This window comes from Choloepus didactylus, chromosome 1 (assembly GCF_015220235.1).
Source record: "Choloepus didactylus isolate mChoDid1 chromosome 1, mChoDid1.pri, whole genome shotgun sequence".
Lineage (NCBI taxonomy): Eukaryota > Metazoa > Chordata > Mammalia > Pilosa > Megalonychidae > Choloepus > Choloepus didactylus.
This window is the reverse complement of record NC_051307.1, coordinates 140,851,193-140,868,965: the sequence shown is the minus strand read 5'-3', so window position 1 is coordinate 140,868,965 and position 17,773 is coordinate 140,851,193. Positions and strand designations below refer to the sequence as shown.

At 38.8% G+C, this 17,773-nt stretch overlaps 1 protein-coding gene across 2 annotated transcripts in view; it reads left to right on the top strand.

Annotated features, from left to right (window-relative positions):
- The window catches only part of ARHGEF26 (Rho guanine nucleotide exchange factor 26), a 125,328-nt gene that overhangs the window by 93,223 nt on the left and 14,332 nt on the right, over window positions 1-17,773 (top strand). For both annotated transcript variants that reach the window (XM_037842203.1, XM_037842194.1), the window contains one exon: window positions 14,856-15,065. In XM_037842203.1, the coding sequence (XP_037698131.1) occupies window positions 14,856-15,065 (210 nt within the window). The remainder of the gene's footprint in view (window positions 1-14,855; window positions 15,066-17,773) is intronic.

The following is a 17,773-nucleotide window of genomic DNA, read 5'->3' as shown; positions in this document are numbered from 1 at the left end:
TGATTTTAATGATAAAATGTATATTGACAGTACCAAGCTAATTTTAAGATGTTGATAGTAAGGGTATTTAAATCAACCCAGTACAACTTTTATTCTTGAACTTGACAGAAATACCCAATAAATAATAGACTTATGAAAGATAGGATTAAGATACATGCTATTCTACTTCGCAGTGTACTTAGCCCTCCAAGGGAGGTTTTGCCATTATATTTAATGTTTCACTCATAGCCACCCCACTTTTATTTGCTCTGATAGATTTTAATTTGTATTATTAATAAAAGAAAGAGCAAGATATACAGCTCCAATTGAGAGGGAAACCTGAGTACTGAATTTTGCCTTTACCAAAATGGTTTACTTATTCTTAACCATGTGGCTTGTCCTGTATCTAGGGTATTCTTTTTTTTTTCCCCTCAATTTAGTTTTGAGATTTATTCACATACCCTAAGTCCTCCACTGTGTACAATCAGTTGTCCACAGTACCATCATATGGTTGTGCATTCATCACCAAAATCAATTTTTGAACATTTTCATTACCTGCCCCCTCCAAAAAAAGAATAAAAATACAAGTAAAGAACGCACAAAACATCCCATCCCCCCTATTTATCTAGGGTATTCTTAACTCAAGGAATTGCATTGGAGCTCCAAGTTGTTTACGATCTGAATATGTGGTAAGGGTGACAGGCAGACTTCATGACTTGATAAACAGGCTTGGTTAAAAATGTGCAGTATGCACAGCCATATTTACACGATAGCTTCAAGGAGGCAACTGCAAATACCTTGCATGCCAGAGGCAGCAGCAGAGGAGATACACCAGTTTAAGCACGGCAATAATTTAGGCTTAGCTCTGAGGTACAGATTAAGGGTCATGACCTGTGCCAGCCAGGGTTCAGTCAAGGAGTTTAGCTGGTGGGTCCCCAGTGGTGTTCAGCTTCAGGGAGGCTTCCCGCTACTGGGAGAGGCTGCCTGGGGAGGCCGGCTGCTCTTCCTCCTCTGAGCCAGACTAACAGATGGCTCATGCTGAGCATGTTCCAGATTGCTGGGGTGTGTGGCCGCCTCACTTTGCAGTGTGTGATTCCTGCTCCTGCTTGCAGAGTTGGGCTTGGCTAGCGACTGTGGGGCTGTCTTCTAGGACAGGAATTTTAACTTTTTTAAACTACTAAGAGGCCATTTAAAGTCTCGAGAGGCTCAGGACTGCTTGTGAGTCATTGTATTAATAGTCTGTCAGTTTGATTACTGAGGATGAGAAAGTGAATTCTTTGGTATTTGAAGCTTTGACTGCACGGTACCCGGATCTACTAGAGCAGAATTCTCAGCCTCCGCACTACTAACATTGTGGACCAGATAATTCCTTGTTATGGGAGGCTGTCCCGTGCATTGTAGGATGTTTAGCAGCATCCCTGGCTTTTGCCCACTCTTGGCCAGTTTTGACAACCACAAAGTCTCAAGATATTGCCACATGTCCCTGGGGAAGGGCAAAATCAACTCCCAGTTGAGAATCATTGTGCTAGAGTGATGGCCTACAGTAAACCAGCTTTGCCTTCGGAATAGTGAAGGAGTGCAAATATATCAGACCCAATACACCAATAACAGTAATATTACAACATATAATTAATAAATCATTGTTATATATTAATAAACAATAACTTATAATGTCCTATTTGTGCCTGAACATAACCTCTTATAATTACTTCCCCATTGCAGTGTACAGACTACACTCACTTATACACTCCTACGGTTTATATATATTGTCCCCATTTTTGAAATAAGAAAATGAATCCAAGGTCTAAATAGATTCAGACTCCAAAAGATTTATTTTGGAGGCAGACAACTGTCTTATTATAATCATTCAGAACATCTCTTATGAAATATTTATTTAATGAGAATTCTGATTTGCTGGCTTTTTAGTTTGAAAATTTCAACTAAATTGAAATAGAGGTTGAGCTTTTCTTTTTGCTCCTTTTAGTCAGACAGTATTTTGAATTATTTCAGCTGCTTGGCTATTTAGCTAAAATGGAAACTTTTTATGATCTACCATGAAAAGCCATTGTGTAAATATGACAATGATAAACATAAAGATGGATTAAGTCTTCTCTCCCATTTTCTTCTGTAGCTAAATACAGAGTACCCGCCCCCCTGCCCCAGCGCATCACCATTACCTCCCTTAAACACCTAAATGTCAGCAGTTTTATGTGACTTGAACACCTCTATTTGGTGTCTCACAGGTGACCTCCATGTCTACATCTTTTCCTTCAAATTGTTCCTTCTCCAGGGTGTGTTCCCTCCTCAGTAAGGGACACCTCCATCTACCTGGTTACTCCAGGGTACCTTGATTTCTCCCTTTTCCTCACCGTACTTCCACTTGCAGTCACTCACTAGTCTTCTAAGCAGCCCATGAAATTGTTCTCTCCACTCACACTGCCACTACCGTTATGCAAGTGACCCTGAGCTCCACCTGTAAGGTACACCTGTAAGATACAGATTCCTGCCGCCACTGTAGATTTACACTTCCATCCATTCTTCATTCCACAGCCAGAGTGTTCTTTTTCAAAGACAGATCGACTCAGTTTGTCCCTTGCAAAAAGCACTGCTAAGGTCTTACTTTGCACTTAGCATAAAAGCCTCAATGAACACCTCACCCACTCCCTTTTGCAGTTCCTCCAACTACCTTTCCAGCCAACAGGGCTTAGCATGGGTTTCCTTCTCTGCTTGTAATACTGTTCTTCTCCTGTAACCCTAAACTTACCCTGAACCTTTTCTAGGCACAGTACCTCTCATCCTTTTGGTCTTAGGTGAACTATCACATCCACTGTGGGTTCTTATCCAGCCCTCTAGTGTACGTTTCTTTCTCCTGCTATGGGGTCCCATAAAGCCTTCCCTGCCAAACATTTTATGTTAATTTCTGTGTCCACATCTGTCTTGTTCACCTTTGTGTACTCATATACTGGCTCCTGAGCCATAATGATGATTTAATAAATATTTGTTGAATGGGAACCAGTTGTGTGGATGGTTAATTATAAAGGACTTGAATGAATGTTACCTCACCCCCAAGTTAAAATTTCCTTGAATTCTTTTTTATTTTTAAATTCTACTCCATTATTTATCTGTTTTTTAATGAACATTTTTAATTATTTAATTTTGACAAAAACAAATCTGGAACTTCATTGTGTGGCTTTGCACATCTGCTAGAGTTTTACCCACATGCTTATCCATAATGCCACACACCTCAATGTAAAAAAAAAAACCATTTAGGACAATATTTTCAAAATTGTGCTCTAACGAAGAAGGTTTTTTGTTTTTTTTTTGTTTTGTTTTGTTTGTTTTGTTTTTTGCTCATCTTTGTTTTGTGGTTTTACAACAATGTTTTGGGCTTTAAATAACAGTAAACTCATGCAAAAAGGTTTAAGTAATAAAAACATTGACTTATCTCAAAAGAAAAAAAAAGTCAAGTGAGTTTGGGAAGCTCTCCATGTTCATTCATTCCACTTTGAGAGATTCACTATTAGATCGCTTAGGAAGGTTTTTGTCTTCAAGAGAGAATTCCCAAACACCAGTGACTCAGGTAATAAGGATATTTACTTCTCTCACATACATGAAGACTGAGGGTGAGCGTTCCAGGTTCCATTGTCATCAGGAAACCAGCCTCTTCCCATTCTTCAGCTATACCTTTCTCTCTGTTGGCTTTTTTCCGTTCAGAACATAACTTCATGATTACAGATGTCTCTTGCAGCTCTGGGTATGATTTTGTCCAAAGGTGTAAGAGGGAAGCAAGAATAAGAAATAGTGACCACCCAAAGGTCACTATATATTTTTCCTAAAATGACTTTTCTTTTTTTATCAGCAAAGGAAAACCTTACACAGTCCCCAGAAGCCTTCTTGTATTTCATGAGTCAATCTTGGTTCACAAGACTTCTAGTCATAAGAGAGGAAGGAGGGAAATGGGAGAGCCATGATTGTTTTGGCTTGGTCCTGCTCCATCCCCTGGCTCTGGGTACACTGGGCTTGATGGCCAAGGAAGCAGGGGAGGATGACAGATGAATAGGTGATAGTGCCAGCCAAGAAAACCCCTCTTTCCACAGAACATACCTATTAACCTGCAGGTCAACAGGAAGAGCTCTTTAGATGTACTGATAAACATCTTCCCTCCAGGATAAAGGGGGTGGGGTCATTAGTTTTAAAGGAGACAGAGGTGATAGCATTATAGAACCCACTTCCTTTTGGTTGGTGCTAGTCATCCAGTTGTGGTTTCTGTGATATATCTTTGCTTGGTGCCTGTTTGCACCTCCCAGCTGAAATGTGCCTGTCAGCACCTTTAGCGCTCACATGTAGATGAGCCTGGTCTGGGGTTAGCCGTCATACCAGAAGAATGCTGAAACCGAGTCTAGTTATCTGCAACAAGAAAAAAAAGAAAACTTTTTTGTTTCCTTCATTCTTTTCCTTGGCCTTCTGCCATAATAGTAACCTTCTCATGTTTTCAGGCATTTCTTACAGTTAGATCAGTAGTGAGAGTAATGATGGTCAGAGCCCGTTTTATTGCACACGCACAGTGTAGCATTCACTGTGCTCAGAGCTTATCATTGAATTATCAAACCCCAACCCATGAGCTAGGTACTAGTACTATCTCCATTTTACTGATGAGGAAACTGAGGCAACAGAGAGAAAGTATCTTTTTTCAGGGTCTCAGCACAGCCGGGATTCTAATTTGAGTCTCTCCGACTCCAGCACCTGCTCTTAACATTTCTCTATGTTCATTCCATTTTTTTTTTTTTTGGCTTTAAACGACAACAATTTATTCTCTCACAGTTCTGGAAGCCAGAAGTCTGAAGTCAAGGTGTTGGCATGATTGGTCCCTTCTGCACTCTGAGGGAGAATCCTTTCCTTGTCTCTCTCCTGGTGGCTGCCGACAGTCCTTGGAGTTCTAGCTCCAGGCTCTGCCTCCATCTTCACATAGCCCTCTTCTCTGCCTGTCTCTTGTGTCTCAAATCTCCCTGTCTTTTCTCTTATAAGGACACCAGTCATTGGCTTTGGACCCACACTAAATCTAAAATGATGTCATGTCAAGATCCTTAAGTCAGTTACATCAGCAGAGACCCTACTTCCTAAGGTCACATCCACAGGTACCAACGTTAGGACTTGAACATACTTTAAGTGGTAGCATAATTTAACCCACTACAAGGGGTTTGGGAAGTTAATTACTTTTTATTCAGGTCAAATGATTTACACATTATCTTATCTAGCTTGAAGTTTTCTGTAAAAGAAAAACTCCTTTTTCTTAGGAAATTAGGGAAAATGTGAATAAATGAGTTCAGAAAATTTTTGTGAATTAAAACAAATTTTTAGAGAGAAATATAGCTACCTGTGAAATTTGTTTTCCATATTTCCTGTTTCTTGGATGTCATCTTTTAACGCTTGTTAGAAGCAATTTAAATTTTAAATGCCTACTATTTAATAATTTTTTTCTATATTGATATCTATTCATAGATTGGATCTTTTATGGATATTAGCTGACAACTGCCTATTTTGTTTTCACATAGGCTTCTCTGGTAACATTATATGCTAGAAGGTTATTTCTACAATTTTAATGTTCAGTCATTTGGAATTAAAAAGTCAGGTATCTGGGCTCCAACCTAAGAGATTCTTATTCAGCATATATTGCCTGGGGCATTGGAATCAGAAACATTAACCATTACCTTAAATAATTCTTTTGTAGGTGGTAAAAAGGATACATGTTGAGAAACATTATGTTAATGACTTTTTTATTTCATTTTTCAAAGATATTTTCAGCTTTCCCCCCATCTTATAATGTCACTGGAAAATGTAGCCTAGAAACCTATACCTTCTTTGTTTTGACAGTCCGCTTTCCAAAGTAAAATTTTGGTATGTGGGTCTTTTTTATAGTTTTACTGTTTGTTTGAGAAAACTAGAACCACTACCAAACTGTTTGCAAGCTTTCCTCTACCTTTAGCTAATCTGGCATCAGAGTGTAGGGGAAGATGGTTTCCTTTTCATAACATTTCCTTCCTGCAGAAATTTAACACAGTAGCTTGCCTGATTCCTAGTTGCTGATGCCCTAAATATTGTGTATATTGGCATAGCTTAAGCCCTGTGACATATTACAAGTCCTAGGATTTATAGAAATGATTTTCTGTCATCAAGTATTACCAAATCATTATCATAAGTTCAGGGATTTAGGTTAACACTTGTGTTTTCCCAAGTAGTTTGAATGCCCACTGGCTTAAAGCCAAGCAGGCTCCTGGGAAAGGATTATCTCCGGGTTTGGTCCTGTTTTGAGTTTTGCTGTTGGAATGCTCTTTCCCATTATAGAAACCTGAAATGACCTGCTGTTATTTGCCTTCCTCTGCAGGATAAACTCCTTCTGGAAATTAAAGGTATCTTGGATAAAAGAAAGGCAGTAAGACTGTCTGATTCAAAAACTTTTATTCCTGGAGGATACACTTTGGTTATTTCTGACCCTTGTGGCATTGGGTTCTAAGTTCAAATGGTGAGACGGGATAGGAGAAAAAGGAGAGCCACATTTCCTTTTTCCTCATCCTCTTTGGTCTTCATGCCCCAAACACTCTTGATTCCTCCAATGTTATGAGTAGTAAGCAAAGTTTGTTTTCTTGGTCAGAAACATAGACATCATTATTGGTTGAAACTGTGGCTACAGAGAGGCAGGTTTTGATGTCTGGAGTCAGATCTGGGTTCTAATCCCTGCCATGTGACCTTGGGCAGGTTACTCTTAACCTCTCAGACCTCAGTGTTCTCATCTGTAAACTGGAGATAATAAAACTATCTTCATGGGGTTTCTGTGAAAATTACTTGAAATAATGTGTATAAAGCACTTACCACGGTGAATAGTCCATGGTAAGTAGTCAATACATGCTGTTTGTGGGATTGCTGATCTTGCCACAAATCAGGTCATTGCCCTCTGCTCCTAGACTGTTTTATTGGTTTTAAAAAAAAGGTTTGAAATCTTTTGCTATTGCTATGCAGCTGAAGGTTGTGGCATACTCTGGGGCAGACCTGGAATTAGGGTCTCCAACATAAGAGCGGTTTAAGATTAGTTGTGTTTAATTCCATGCATTTCTCTCCCTATCAAGAACATATGTCAGGTGGCCAGTAAGTGAGGGAAACCATTGATCTGCTTTTATTCTTTTAAATTGGTATGAACCATGTGTAAACTTTTGTAGCAGCAATCTTTACAACATCCCTCACAAACTGATTAGGAGGCACTGTTAACACTCTGGCTGAGAAAAGTGAGTTAAGTTTATTTTTCCATTTCATTCAAGGGATTCAGTGGAAGTGAACCTGAATTGAAGTATGAGGATTGTTTCAGTAATTTGAGTGACCGTGTTACCAGCTTAAAAAGCCACCCATTTCTCTTCAGAATTTGATTAGTTCTGGTTATACTGGGAAGAAAGCTTCAATGAGGTGCTAACAGCCTGTTAGACCTGCCCATCTCCTCTTTGTCAGGTACAGAGTTCAGGGCAGCCCACAGGCAGTCCACGGAGGTGTGGGGCTGGCGGTCCGTGGTCACAGGGACTGGGTTTCTGGTCCTGTTGAGTGGGTCACTGGCCATCCTTTTTGGTGACAGTGAATCACAGCATATCCTTATCTTAGCAACGAACGTAGCCCTCATCTCCACTCTTTGTTATATTCTTGACAATGAAGTAGGAAGTGTGTGGCATGTTTGTTAGTCTTTAGAATTATTTTGAGCAACTGAACAAGTAAGGCTGTTTGAAATCAATTTCTGGATAAATACCATACCTTGTTCTCGCTGGTCAGAGCATTTGGCAGATTAAGAATTTCTTGATATCGGTATTCAGATGTAGTAATACTTAGTCCTGTTGCCCATGTGCAAAGCACCTGTAATTATCAGTCTTTTAACAAAATGTCAGGCCATTTAAATATATGATGTTATGTCAGAAAAATAAGAAATAATAGCTAACATTTCTTGGACATTTATTGTGAGTCAGGCATCATTGTAAGGGCTTAACACACAGTGAGATTATAAATGTATTATATTATCTCATTTAGTTCTCAAAACAATCACAAGGGTGGTATTATTCTCATCCCCATTTTATACATGAGAAAACTGAAGCACAGAGAGGATCAGTAATTTGCTCAAGGTCACAAAGCACATGAGTGGTGCAGTTGGGATCTTATCCAAGTTAAGATTCTGCTCTTACCTGCTGTGTTGTGGTTCATTACTTGAAAATTGTATCTAATTCCAGTAAAAACTTGTTTGTATAATTCTAAACCAAGCTTTAAAAGTGAAATCAACTTCAGTCAAGCAAAAAAGCATTTCAACCATAACCTGAAATAAATTTAAGCATAGTCTGATGTCTTCCATCCCAGAAATGTTTAACTAGGTATTTTTATTCCAGTTAAACACAAGATAAATTGAAGGGATTTACAAATTATGTTTTCAGATTGAGAAGGAAAATCAAGTTGAAATCTGCAGAGGAAGAGTTCTCATCTATATCTGGGAGGAAAGTATGGGGACTCTCCTTTGATCTTCCAAAGTCGGGTGACCTCCTGTGAATCAGCACTTCTGGGGGAACAGTTAAATCACTGAGTGAACAGCAAGAGGGTCTAGCAGAGAAATGGTCCCAAAGATGGATGACTTAGAAATGTCACAGAAACCCCTAGAAGATAGAGTTTCAGGATGTCACAGGGGATCAACTTCATCAAATCTTTAGAGATGTCAAGAAGAATAATGGTGAAATCCAGGCCTTTGGATTAGTTGGGGTGTTGGCCCACGATGACCTTCCGAGGCAGTTTCACTGATGTATAAGCAGAGGGTCTGAGGAAAGCACAGGCAGCTGCTAGCTCATGAGATATTTGCCTTGGAGCCAGCAGATGCAAGTCAAGGTGTCTTCAGGTCAGGGAAGTTGCATGAATGTTTAAAACGAAGTCTGTGGAAAGGGAGCTACTGAATAGGTTAAAAAAATGACATCTTGAAGATCTAAGCAGAAAATTGTTTTGTTTTGGATAAATCTTGATAATGTCTTGTCTTTTAAATTTGATTTAACCCTTCTACAAAAGGAAGAATTGGGAGTACTGGTAGGATTTCTAGCCTGTCAGGTTTTTGCCTATACATGAGAGAATTTCAGAACACCAAAGCGGTGTGTGAACGGACTCCACATGGCACAGAAGCCAGGGCCTTGGAGCAGTGGATTCTGGGAAGTCTGACCTCCACTCTCTAACCCCTCCACTTGCCTCTCCCATCACCCTTTCACCCTTCTGAGTCCATCTCAGTCAAATAGCCTATGTCCCATTCCTGTTCATCCTTATTAAGTACCCAAGATGTTTACTAATCAGGGAATACTCCCTAAAGTATTAGCATTTTTAAAAGTACCCCCTGTGATCACAATGCAGACTCTTCATGACCCTTACCTTCCAAGATCTTGGGACCAAAGAAATAGCCTGGTATATGGAATGAGGTTGGGATCCAACTTTTTTTAGTCAGATGTTTCTCCAAATGTTCCAGTATTATTTGTTGACTAACCCCATCAGTTCACCCACAGATTTGAAATGCCACTGCTATCATGCACTCAATTCCCAGATGTGTTCTTGTCTTTTGTGAATCCATCGTTATTGTTATATATATTATGTATATTGTTATATATATATACACCCAACCTTCAAATTACTGCAGCTTTACAATATGTTTTGATATGTCATAGGGCTAGTTCATTCTCATTCTTTTTCACAATCTTTCTGCCTGTTCTCACGTGTTTATTTTTCCATATAAGTTTTACAATCAGCTCAAATCTTGCTGCTGCCTCTTCTCCAAAAAAAAAAAAAAAAAAAAAAAAAAAAATCAAATCCTGTTGGTATTTTCACTGAGATTGTGTTAAAATTGTATATTAATTTAGGAAGAATTGATGCCTTTGTAATGTCAGACTTTCCTATCCGTTAACTCAGGCCTTCTCCTCTATCTCTTTGAAATATTATAAAGTTGTCTTCATGTAAAAGAAACTTGTTAAATTTAATCCCAATATTTAGGATTAAATATTTAGGAGTTTTGTGGCTAGTAGACTTCTTCCATTTTATTTTCTACCTAGGTGTCATCTGTATATAGGAAAGTTATTAATTTTTTACCCAACCACTTTATTGAATTAACTTTCAGTTTGTAGTATTTTTCAGTCAATGATATAATCTGCAAATAATCAGTTATTTAATGTGAGGCAGAAAAGGCATTCAGTCACCCAGCAGTCACTTGAGCCATACCTTAGACATCCACTGACACCCAGAGTGATCCATATGCATTTTTTTATTTTTTTTTAGTTTTATTGAAATATATTCACATACCATATAATCATCCAAACTGTCAAACAGTTGTTCACCATACCATCATAGAGTTGTGCATTCACCACCACAATCACTTTTTGAACATTTTCATTACTCCAAAAAATAAAAATAAGAATAAAAGTAAAAGTAAAAAGAACACCCAAAATATCCCATACCCCTCCTCCCCCCTGTAATTCGTTTACTTTTTGTCCCCATTTTTCTACTCATCTGTCTGTACCCTGGATAAAGGATATGTGGGCCATAAGGTTTTCACAATCACACAGTCACACCATATAAGCTGTCTAGTTATATGATCATCTTCAGGAATCAGGGATACTTGATTGCAGTTCAACAGTTTCAGGTGTTTCCTTCTGGCTATTCTAATACACTAAAAACTAAAAAGGGATATCTATATCATGCGTAAGAGTTACCTCCAGAATGACCTCTTGACTCTGTTTGAAATCTCTCCGTCACTGAAACTTTTGTTTTGTTTCTCTTCCCTGTTTTGGTCCAGAAGGCTTCCTCAATACCACAAGGCAGGATCCAGGCTCATCCCCAGGAGTCATGATCCACATTATCAGGGAGATGTACACCCCTGGGAGTCATGCCCCACATAGTGGGAAAGGCAGTGAGTTCACCTGCTGAGTTGGCTTAGCGAGACAGGCCACATTTGAGCAACAAAAGAGGTTCTCTGGGAGAGACTCTCAGGCACAATTTTGAATAGGCTTAGCTTCTCCTTTGCAGTAAAAAGCTTCATAAGGGCAAGTCCCAAGATCAAGGTCTTGGCCTGCTAAACTGTAGTCCCCAGTGCTTGTGAGAATATCCATATGCGTTTATTATTTAAAAATTTGTATTTAACTTTTAGTTGTGAGATATTTCAAACCTACAGAAAATTACCAGACACTAAGCAAGGAAATATCCTGGTGTAATAATATACTATAGTTCAGATTTAACAGATACTAACTTTTGCCATGTTAGTGTTAGATCTTTTTTTTTTTTAAACAAAAAATATATAAAATACTTCAAATATGCCTAAAGTCCCTCTCCCTTCATCCCTTCTTCCTCCTCCTCCTTTCCAGAGTAACTGCTATGCCAAAGCTGATACCTTTCATTCTTGCACTCATACTGCATATGTATTTATGTTGTTTTTGGTATTTTAAAATTGTATGTATGTTGTTTGCAGTTAAAAAATGTTTTTTCCTGGCTTAAAAGTAATAAATATATGTCCATTATTAAAAATTCCAACCTTTATAGAAATTTATGCACCAGAAATTTAAAGTGTTATGTAAGCATAATCATAGAGAACAACACAGGTAGAAAAATGATATACAGTGTGAATGGTGCCTTTCTCGGAGATTATTCTTACGTTTACTAAATGTTACTTCTAGTAAAACCACACACTGCCTGAGCTTTGACAAAGAATGCCTTCCAGAGAGAAAAACAGTTGAGATATGTATTTACCATCATATCCTGCTCTCTACTAATAGCTCTTTATTTTGTTAAAAAGAAAAGAAAGAAAGAAAAGAAAAGAAAGAAATCTCAACAGAGACTAACTAGGACTTTAAGTGAGTTTCAGTAGGGAGATCTATCACTGTTTACACCCCAGAGCAACAGACTTATATAGACTCCATTCTGCACCTGATAGGAGCCGCTGTCTGCACAAAACAGACGGTTTTGATGAGCAGCTGGTAAACTTGGAGCACATATCAGACAATCAAAGGAAGTCTTCATATAAACTTCTCCCTGCAAGGAAAGGTGGTTTTTCCATTTGATTTTTTCTGAGCAGTTTAACTTCCTAATTACATGATCCAAATTGTTTCAGAGACCATGTAAACCATATGTTTGGTAAATGGTAGAGACAAACATGGGGAAGTCTGATTAGCATCAACTTCCCTCAGGAAAGGGGTTTCTTTCTCAATCCAACTTAGCCTGCTTTACACTTATTGGACATAGGTGATTAAGCAGAGGAGGGAAGTAGGGCTATAAATCTGGCTGTAGATTCTCTCCTCCTCCTGCTCAAGCACATATTTTAACCCAGTGTTACCCTTTAGTATTAGGATGAGAGAGATAGTAGGTGCTGGCTGTAGTTAACACTGTATGTCACATTAGGGGACTGAATTTCATTCAGTATTTAACAGATACAGAGAGGAGGAAATACTCATTATTTTGGACCTTTACTTCATGAGATTAAGTGCGTGGGGGAGGCAGTGTGAGAGAGAGGGAGAGAGCAGAGACACACAAGCGAGCTAGCATGTGTGAGCCACTTTTCAGTTTTTGTTCCATTGGATTTGAATGTAGCTGACAGGATGAATAATAATCAACTTACTTCACTACTGTTAAAATGGCATTAATTTTTTTATATTAAATTCACTAAAGGAGTAGTGAAGAAGTTGTAATCACATATTATTTATTACAGAATGAAGAAGTTTACAAACCTAGATAAAATAATGACATTGGATGACTGATTTTGAATCACTTTAAAAAAACAAAAAAACAAAAAAACAGGCAAACATGTTTTCTGCATTCTATTTTGGATCCAGAATTGGAAGCAGCAGCCAGAGTTCCCTGTTCAGGCATTTTCAATCATAAACATGTACAGATACGTTGGAACTGATACCTTGAAGGTGAACTCACTAAGCTATGAGTAGGGTGGCAGCAGTTACCATCCACACTGGACATTGGAGATGACAGCAGGCGTAAACTGGGACCAACGGCCACCCCAGCTCTTAATTAGTGACATTGTAGTTGTCATCGTTAAGAGAACAATTAGAAAACATTTTAAGAATTTATCTTATGTCTTCTATCGCTAATTGCCCCCAAAGACAAATATCAAAGCATCCACGAAACATGCTAGCTTATGTTATTTTTATTTAGGCAAACACTGGGGAAAATAACAACTCTGAAATTTAAGAGAGAGCAGAAGACTTAACTAGTTTATTCATATTAGTTTATGTTGGTTTTCTGTGAACTCTTGGTCTTGAATTCTGTTGAGACTGCCTAATAGGTGAAATCATATTATGCTGAAGACTTTTTGGAATTTGAATCATTTGAATAATGACTTGATAGCATAATATTTCTCTGATTTTTATTTCTCTGGAAATTACCTATGATACCTAGGCAAATGGTGCATCTTTTCTAACTAGTGAATTGGAGCAAAAAAGTAACTAGGGGTTGCTATGAAAGAACAGTAACAAGGAAGCCCCAGTTTATCTTATTTTTTGATTTCGATAGTTAGTGAGATTTTGTTTTTTATTTTTTCTGCTCTGCCAAAAATGCTTTTAGTAAAAGTGACTTTTAAAAAATAAAACCTTATTTATTTGTAAAGTGTGTTATACTGCTTCCTACTTTTATAAAAGTCACGTGAGCTTGGATAAACCTCATTTTGTGTATGAGAGATATTTTGCATATTATGTGTGTGGATCCACTACATGGAAATTGAAACCATCAAGAATTAAGAAAGAAGTAGTGTCAGCGAGAGACAGTGAGCCAGAAACTAGCTTTTGAGGGAGGATGGTCCAGAGGTCTGTAGATGGCTGTGATTAGAGATAAATACTGAGGGCATGTGTTTCACCCGGGGGCTTTTTGGGAGGAGAGGGGGACATTGGTCTAGAAACAGCCATGAAAAGCAAGTGGAGCACCAGGCCCACACCTTCCTCCTGGCAGAGTGCCCACGGGAGAGGCAGCAGCTTTGGGGAGGGCTGGGTTTCTGTTCCAGCAAGAAGGTAAAAGGAGTGTTCAGAGAAGAGGCCAAGGATTTGGGAGATTTTAGAGTGGCTGTCTGCACATTCAGGGAGGAGGAGGACACAGTGGAAAGGGTTCAGGAACTAAGGAGCTGAGGGAGGCGGGGCCCGTCAGGGATGTGTGTAGCATTGGGGGGATGAGCGTCCAGAGGAATGAGGGATCCCTGGGTACCTGGGGGTCTCAGGCATAAGCAAGGACAAGAGGGCATGTTGGGATTAGACCTGCTGGTTTCTGAAGCAGATTTGGTTGGTGAGACTGTGAGTGTTAGAGAGAGTGTTGGGTTGGTGTGTTGCCAGCAACGACCAGAGCTCTGTCTTTCTTCTTCCCTCATGCACATGGTTGTTTGGAAGCTGGGATGAGGGGTTGTTACCCGGAATCAGGTTTGGGACTCCCTCATCTTGCAGGTGGAGGTGTGGAAGTCTGGGGAGAGAGGTAAACCTATTTGGGCATCATCAGGAATACATGCAAGTCACTTGGTTATAATACTTCCAGGATGATTTAAAATGAAATCTGTTTGTGAAAATGAAACCTAAAGGGCTTAGTAATTTTTTGACATTGCTTTTATACCTGAGATATAATTTAGTACATTACAGAAAAATTGTAACAAGCAAGTTTAATTTGGCAGAGGGGAGCCTTTTATATTGATTATAATCAGTAGAAAAAGTTCAGATTCTAATTCATATTTTTTTTAAAAAATGACTCTCTCCCTCTTTTCCCACCTTACCTCTTGCCACCTTTCCCAAATATATATTTTGAAAACTTACAGTCTTGTCTACTGAATAACTGACCTTTTTTTTTTTTTTTCCTTTTTCTTCTAGTGAAGAAAGTTACAACGTGAATGATTATTCTTTAAGGGATCAGCTATTGGTGGAATCTTGTGACAGCGAAGAGTTTAATTCTTCTCCAGGAAAGAACAGTTCTACGATGCTTTATTCAAGACAGAGCTCTGCCAGTCACCTCTTTACTTTGACCGTCCTTAGTAACCATGCGAATGAGAAAGTAGAAATGCTGCTAGGGGCTGAGACGCAGTGAGTATGTGCAGAGAAAGAGTTTCACACTATCAGGTATCGATTTTCCCCACCTAACTGTCCTTGGTTTGTGGACTCCCTAGAAACAGTTGCTACTCCCTAGAAACAGTATGAACCACTGGGAGCTTATACAGACGCCCTACTTTTCATTTTGATTCTCTCGATGTCTCTTAGAGGTGGGTGTTGTTATTTTGTCCCCATACATCCAGATAAATGGATTGTACTTTAGTGTTGTAGTCTTTATTTTTATAGAGGGGGTTAAAATTATTTTATTTTAATCATGGACAAAAATACGACCCTGGGGAATAGAACTCAGCTGGTGGTTTGAGTCCAGACTCTAGGCTTCTTAGATAATGGAATTGAAGTTATTTTTCAATCACCAGCTCTCAACCAGACAGCAGAAAGCCCAGTGATTTTGTCAAAAGAGATACTCGGTGATTTGGGGAAATGTATTGATGAGTCCTTTTCCAACCCAGAGTTTATGCAGAGGCGAAACAGGCATCCTGTTTGTGCCTGCAGTTTCACTAGCAATTAGGATACAGTTTGTCCTCACCCTGGAAGAGGGGAAAGGGGCTTAATTTACAAGTCCACTCTAGAAATTTGGACCATTTCAAAACAGTTGACCAATCTATTCGTTCTGGAAACTGGAAACCTCCTCTTGCAGCAGTCATTACAGACAGGTATTATGTTGGTTTACAAGCTGGCAGCCGTGGAGGAAAATGGGAAGTTCCCTAATTTTTTGTCCTCTCGGGTTCCTACATAAGCTTCCCTCCCCGAATTGGTCAAGATTTCCCTGTATTGCCATTAAAATGGATCAGCAGCTGCTGAATAACGACTCTGTACAATCATGGCAAGACCCTGGCTGTTTTGTTTAATAGAGAAATTAAACCCAAAGATATTTCTCCACTTTTTAAAAAGTGTTTATGCTAGGTCCTATTTCTGGACCATTAAAAAGAGGCATAAGAAACTATTAAAATAGGAAAGCATCCACATAAAATGATAAACAATCATTTTTCATCTTTTGGCACTAGCAATAACTTTTCAAAGGCTGGAGAAAACCAAGAGGGGTGGGCTGCTCCTAGAAAGCTATTTAAAGTTTGAAAATGGCCAAAATAGAATAATCCAAATGAACTTGAGAGTTAATAGAGGGTATGAATAAGAAATGGAGTTCTACCCTAATGTGTTTGTTTACAAAACAAAGAAATACCTTTTTAGAAAGTCCCAGTGTCCTTCTGTGGGACAGTAAGTACTGCTGAAAAGACTTGGCAGCATTCCGTGCATGCCCCCGTGTTTTCTGCTCTAAGGAGGACCACTTTGGGTGGTGTGGTACTTGCTGATCTTACAGGTGACCCTCATGAGACTCACCGAAGACCGTGGCTGAAGGAGAGCATTTTGTTCAACACTAAAAGTGATTTAAACTTCCTGGCCAATGAAGCCAGACCAAGATTCTCTGTTTGGGCGGGGAGAGGGTTGAGGGGTGGGCAGCCTCATAAAAGGGAATTTAATATGTCTAAGCTTTGGATTTTCTATGACTTTAAGGAAGAAAAATACTGAAACTCTTTGGAGATTAGTATATGTCCAGGCTTTCTAAAGAATTCTCAGAAACTAGAGATTTCCCTTTCATCGTTTAGTTAGTAATGGTGAAAGTTGTTGGTTTTACTTTGTGTTTCCCTTTTCTCTGTGTTTATAAGGATTGTTTGTGGTTTATTCAGGCTCTGCCAACGTATCAACAGAGCTTTTCCTGAATGTCTCATTTGTAATTTATGTACTCTCCACCACTTGTTCCTTAGATTATTCCAAGAGCATAGGAAGTAAACGGACATGTCCAGTTCTTTTTAGACCAAGGCTGGAGACTTTTCTGGAATGTCCTACAGCATATGCTTCATCCTCTTGCCTTTTGATCTTGCTGTGGACTGAATGAATGTTCATTTCCTCAGTCAGAATGTTCTCAGAATATCTACTTATGTCATTTGTAAACTCATGGGTATGACTCATTCATGGTTCTTTAATTAATAGCAAGAGAACATTCCAGAAGGGGCAGAGTTCTCCTTGGGTACAGAAGGAGTAACTCCCTCGCTCCCCTCCTCCCTTATTCAGTTGCAGTAGAGAAGTAAATAATAGACAAATACTTACTTATTTTTCTTAGCTAATTCAATTTTATTAAGATATATTCACAAACCATACAGTCATCCACAGTGTACAATCAGTGTGTTCACACTACCATCATATAGTTCTGCACTCATCACCAAAATCAATTTTTGAACATTTTCATTATCAAACACAGAAAAGAATAAGAATAAAAGTTAAAGTAAAAAAAGAACACCCAACATATCCCATACTCCCCATCCCTCCCTATTATTCATTTACTTTTTGGCCTCATTTTTCTATTCATCTGTCCATACACTGGATAAAGGGAGTGGGAGCCACAAAGTTTTCACAGTCACATGGTCACACAGTATAAGCTATATAGTTAGACAATTGTCTTCAAGAATAAAGGCTACTACTGGGTTGCAGTTCAGCAGTTTCAGGTATTTCCTTCTAGCTATTCCAGTACACTAAAAATTAAAAAGGGATATCTATATAATGCATAAGAATTACCTCCAGAATGACCTCTCAGTTCCTTTTGAGATCTTCTTCAGCCACTGAAACTTTATTTTGTTTCATTTCTCTTTCCCTTTTGGTCAGGAAGGCTTTCTCAATCCCACAAT